This window comes from Bison bison, unplaced genomic scaffold (genome assembly GCF_000754665.1).
Source record: "Bison bison bison isolate TAMUID 2011002044 unplaced genomic scaffold, Bison_UMD1.0 scf7180017864254, whole genome shotgun sequence".
Taxonomy (NCBI): Eukaryota; Metazoa; Chordata; class Mammalia; order Artiodactyla; family Bovidae; genus Bison; species Bison bison.
In genome coordinates this window covers 2,207,612-2,213,260 of record NW_011494826.1, presented here as the reverse complement: position 1 = coordinate 2,213,260, position 5,649 = coordinate 2,207,612, and the positions used below count along the sequence as shown (strand labels likewise).

Sequence of the window (5,649 nt, the reverse complement as noted above, 5' to 3'; positions counted from 1 at the left end):
CCCACGAGGCTCCCCCATCCCTGGGATTCTCCAGGCCAGAACACTGGAGTGGGTTGCCATTTCCTTCTCCAATGTATGAAAGTGAAAAGTGAAAGTGAAGACGCTCAGTCATGTCCTACTCTTAGTGACCCCATGGACTGCAGCCTACCAGGCTCCTCCATCCATGGGATTTTCCAGGCAAGAGTACTGGACTTATACTGAGCCCTTTCAATAAGGCTTGGGAATGGAAAGGTCCTTGAACCTTTCAATTAACTTCACTAAACCTTAGAGGGTATCAGATTCAGATTTGGGACACCCAAATGAGTAAGACACATTTCTTGGCTTGAAGGAGGATGCAGCACAATTAAGTGAACTGGGTAATTTTGTGTAAAGGTCAACAGAGATTATTTTCCCAAAATGACTCTTCTTATCCTTATCCTTGCCAGCCTATGAAATGTGTGTGGATTTTTTGTTTTTTCTTTTCCTTACTCTTCTCTGCTTTCCCAGGGATAAACAACTTTTCAACATAATGTATGTATAAATATAAAGTTTATTTAGCATAGTGTTTAGAAAAATAAGTTCACATCATTTCAGAAAACAAATAAAACACTTAATTGTCCAGGCATAAACCCCTATTACAGTACAACATACATACTTTAGATCTTTGGTTGGGTAATTAAGCACAGAAATGTTCTGGGACGCGCTCCGTGTGCCATCACCTGACAGTGCAGTAGAGACTCCGTTACCCACCCCACGATATACATTCGGTATAGATTTTCTCTTTGCGTAAGGCACAGTAAAACCATATTGAGTATATAACTGGTTGTCTCTAAACATACAGTACATGCAACAAAAGAATAAAAATTTTTGAGAACCCTGAAAGCCAAAAGTCACATGCTATATAATTTTGATTAATAAAATGTAAGGTGGTAATAAGAAATTAACATGAAATGTATCAATTAGATACAAAATAACTGTTACGCTCTATTATCTAAGTTCTAGGAAGACTTTTAAAACATCTTCTGTAAAATGTAGTTCTTTTCCCCACAGCCTTCCTGAATTATTTATATTTTTATGATGAGATGATCTGTCAAAAACATTTTAAACAACGAAGAACTTCTGGTTATATACTAACGCACACTTGTCTAACATGTAGTCGAGCAGGCTGCAACGCCTACCCGATAATCTAGCTTTGAACATGCAAGACGCAAGGGCATATACAGGGAGATTGAAGGTCTGTGTGCAATTTAACTATGAATTTTATCTATGGCTATAACATCTACTTGCCTTTCATAACACAAGAAAGGCAATGAAACGTGTACGATTCAGTCTTTTCATTACTATGGATACACGTGAGCTACAAAGCAGTACAACACAGGTGGCTCTTGCTTGACTGAGGGACAAACGCATGTTCTCTTTATTAAACAATAGATTGTCCTTTATTGGATGTAACTAAGAGCTAAACGCCATATTCTGACTGATAAGAGTGCATAGAGAGGCTCACATTGAAAATCCCGCAGCCAGCAGCAGGGGTTGGGGTTTGAAGGAGAGTTGTTTACCCCTATTCTGATTCCTCTTTGGTGATCATTAGAGGGTCATTTGCAGCATCTTTAAGCATTGGTTTATGTAGGAGAGAAATTCTGCCAAGGGTTCTGAGTCTGGCCCTTAGCAATGCAAAAAATATTTGCAATTCTGTGCAGGAAGATCATGGGGTTTATCTTATTTCATTCACATATATATGGGCTTCATACAAACTGGCCCTTATTTTACTGAAAGAACAGAAAAGAACAGTAAGTTCTTTATAATGTGCATTGATTCTTACCTGGTATATTGTGTAGCTACCTGGAGTAATTGTAGGGGTATAATTACATAATGTTAGAGTATGAATAGGTTTCCTAGGTAAGTCTTAAGTTTTGTGCTATCTTTTTTAAGGTAGAAAATAGGAAGAACTGTGAATAAAAGAGAGGCTTATTATATTTTTGGAAGACAATATAAAACTTTTCTAGTTATATATGTATAACATATATAACTTTTTAAACTTTCCCATCTTTCTTACTGGATGGGTATTTTAAAATTAACAAACTCTTGATATCTGCAGCAATCAAGTGGAAAACATCATTTTTATGTAAACTACACTATAGAACCATGTAATTAATCTCAGTAACATGATCAGCACACACCCAAAGAAACAAACAAGCTGTATAAGTAGTGGTGGAGTGGAAGAGAACTCTAAAATGCCTGACATTGTAAAACAAAACAAAAAACATGTAATTTCAGCAGTTTAGGAACATTCACTAATTCCATTAAAAAATGAGATCTAAGTTCGTTATCAAAATGATGGAGGAGAAAAAATATGATGGGGGAGGAATTCTTCAAAGGGCTCTTCATGTATGCCTGCAAGTTCCATTTGCAATAACAACAAAAGTGAAATCCTCTATGGCCCTTACTCAACATGCTGGACTGACGAGCATGCAGAGATCTAGAGTGGACCCTTTGTTCCGATCTTAAAGAAAGCAAGATGTGATGACATCTTCATGTTCCACAACTTTCGGTCATCTCTGAAGAGATGATTTCCTCACTTTTCTTGCTTTACAGAGACCAGAGACTTTACTCACTACACAAATGTATTTGTATTATTACATCTTCTCTTCAGAGTCTTGATAACAACTGTATAACCACAGCTCACAGCATTATCAAACAAGCTGCTTACAGAAACCCCCAAAAGATTTAAAGAAGATGCGATAACATAGTGCAAACAACAGTCATACGTCATAATGCAACAACCGATTCAAAATAGAACCAAGTTTCAACAAGACATAATTCTGCTCATTAGAAGATACAAACTCTTTCCTTACTTTAAAATGGTTGTTTTCATAGCCTCCAGAATTGGTTTTGTTGGTAGTCTGTAATTGTTACTTTTAATGAAACGTTATCAACAATAATTAGTTGTTCAACCATTTGCATCATAAAACATTAAGTGAAACTTAAGTTCTTCAGATTTAAAGCAATTCTGTGAAAGTAACCCTGTTGGATAGTAGAAAAAAGTCATCAGTGCTTCTGTTGACACTTCTGTACCTTAATAAGAATAAAAAGGCCACAAGGTAAAAAGGCACAAGGTAAAAAGGTAGAATTCTATAGAAAATATATTTAAATGAATAAGAGAGTTGCTAAATAAAGAACAAGAATGTGAAAAAAAGTACCAAAATTCCAATAATGGGAGTTAGATTTCCTGTTTCAGTGTTATTAATATTGACCTTAATAGACTTCTGATAAAAATCATTACTTTTAAAATCCTACAAAAAGTAAAACTTTGTTGGAAATAACTGTTCACTTCCTGTTCAAACAATAAAAATAAATTAAACAGTACCAAAACATTTTTTTCAGTTCATAGTGTCTGAAGTATGAGAAACATATACAGCATAAATAAAATTCACTGTAATTACCCAAATCCTTGCTTATAGGACTAATATATTTACACTCATACTGAAGCTTGTTTCAGTTTTCTTAGTGGAGTTGTGAACTTTCTCAGCCAACTAAACTATTAGCAGTCACATTTGGAATTGTATAGAGACAAAGCAAGACTTTCACAAAAATGCTGAAAAACAGAATTCATATATTCAAAAATATATCCTTCGAATTGTATGAAGTACCACTTATGCTTCTTAACCTTACCAATGCCCATGGAGTAAAAGTAAACAAAAAGAACTGTATTGTTTCTAATGTTCTGTAGTGATATTTAATTTTCTACCTTAAGTGTATACATTTTTAATTTAAAAAACTACCAAGTTCCATTTGACCTTAGAATTAAGTCAACCAAACGATACACTTTGACTTCTTGATACATTTCATCTCTCATGTCTGTCTCCATCTATTGAAAAGAGAACCAAAAGGCTATAGTAATGCAGTTCTACTCCTGCATATTTAACTGTGATCTTCAGCATATTTAACTGTGATCTTCATGCAGATCAATCCAAGGTCTCTTGAATGCATTTACTTGCAAAACTAATGTTTCCCTTCAAATGGGAAAATGCTTTATGTCCTCAAGTCTTCATGAAAAGATTTGCCTGCTGATGCCAGGGGGAAAAAAAAGGAAATTAAGTTTACAAGTCTTGCATATCTTCATCCAATTGGACAGTCTGGAGCTTGGCAAGCTCTTTCTTGTCTGTTTCCAGGTCTTCACAGACAGTCTCCACCATGCTGTCTAGGACATACTTGGATTTGGAGTCCAGCATCATTAAGTTGCTTGTTGTTTTGCTCTCAGAATTTGTTAAGAAATTTTCTTTTATGTTAGCTACTGATTGCATAACTAAATGATGTTCTCTGACAAAATCCTGGTGTACTGTTGGGGAGGGGTGACCCACCTGGTCTTCACCCGTGGGAACTATTTCCCCAAGGGCAGCCTGGGTCATGGGTACTGATAGTAGATCTTGACCAGAAATAAGGGAGCAGTTCTGAAGAGTTGCATAGTTAGTGTTGTTGACTGACGTCACAGTAGATTTGCTTGCCACAGGTGCAGACATTGGCTGGCTATCAGCAATGTCAGGGTTTAGCTCAGTGGGATTTAGTAGGGTTGGGGAAGTCAGGGAGAAGTTGTGAGTTGGGGATACATTAACTAATGAGGAGGACAGTGGGTGGAGGCCACTTCCGGAGATACTTTCAGAAGATAGGTTTGCATTTACTTGTGCATTCTGATTGACAGGCATCAACTGAGAAAACACCAGGCTCCTCTCCACGCCCTCCTGTTTAACAGATCCTATAGTCTGGCCTGAATTAGGAACAGTGTATACCACTGCACTGGGAGCAAGAGAGCTCAAGAAAACCTTTCCTTGTTGGACTGTGGCAGACTCACTTGTAAATGTGCTCCCATCTGAAGTGCTTGAATTTACTGAAATATTACCTAAAAAAAAAAAAAAAAAAAGTACAGCTTATCATTGATGGAACTGATAAGGAAAGAAAAAAGTTACTTTTTTACGCACATTATTTTTCTTGAGCACTTACAACTACAGATTTCCAGGCTCTGCTCCTGAGAGTCTGACTCAGTAAGTCCCAGAGCAGGTATATTTTTAACTCCTTGAGTAATTCTGGTGACGAAGCAGGAGCAAGAACTACTGGCTTAGAAATCAAATGTGAAAAAAAATCTTTTCCAAGTTCTAATTTCAGTTTTCTGGCTCAGTATTGCTAAGACTTGTTATCTCTCAGTTAGTTAAATAGTTATTGCTAGCTCTGCCAGTTAGAACTAGAAAACAAATGCAAAAGAGAATGCCTTTGTTCACGACAAGCTCAGTAACTGACATAAAATATAAATGGAAATGTAAAAAATACCACAAAAATGAGTTACCCTGGGGCTTAAAGTTAACCATATAAACCTGTACAGACAAGTTGCAATCTTTCACCAAACTAACCATAAAGTAATGTCAACAAAACATTCAATAGATTTTTCTTTCTTTTTGTTGTACTAGTTCTGAATTTTCAGTATTGTAGTGATAGAATTAATGATAATAATGAAATGTGCTTTTAAAAATACAGATCCAACAGCATTAGAACTAGAGCTAATGCTTTTAAAAAGGGTTTCTATCTTTTGAGACTCTCATTATAACGTTCTGCAGAGACCAGAAGTAGAAAAAGAAATATAAGTAGAAAGCTGAGATGTTCAAATCAGCTAATTTAAGA

General features: G+C 36.0%; 1 protein-coding gene across 3 annotated transcripts in view; it reads right to left on the bottom strand.

Moving 5' to 3' along the window:
• Nucleotides 1-1,900: 1,900 nt before the first annotated feature.
• The window catches only part of SIX4 (SIX homeobox 4), a 10,787-nt gene continuing 7,038 nt past the window's right edge, over nucleotides 1,901-5,649 (bottom strand). For all 3 annotated transcript variants that reach the window (XM_010847658.1, XM_010847657.1, XM_010847659.1), the window contains one exon: nucleotides 1,901-4,876. In XM_010847658.1, the coding sequence (XP_010845960.1) occupies nucleotides 4,080-4,876 (797 nt within the window). In that variant the 3' untranslated portion in view covers nucleotides 1,901-4,079. The remainder of the gene's footprint in view (nucleotides 4,877-5,649) is intronic.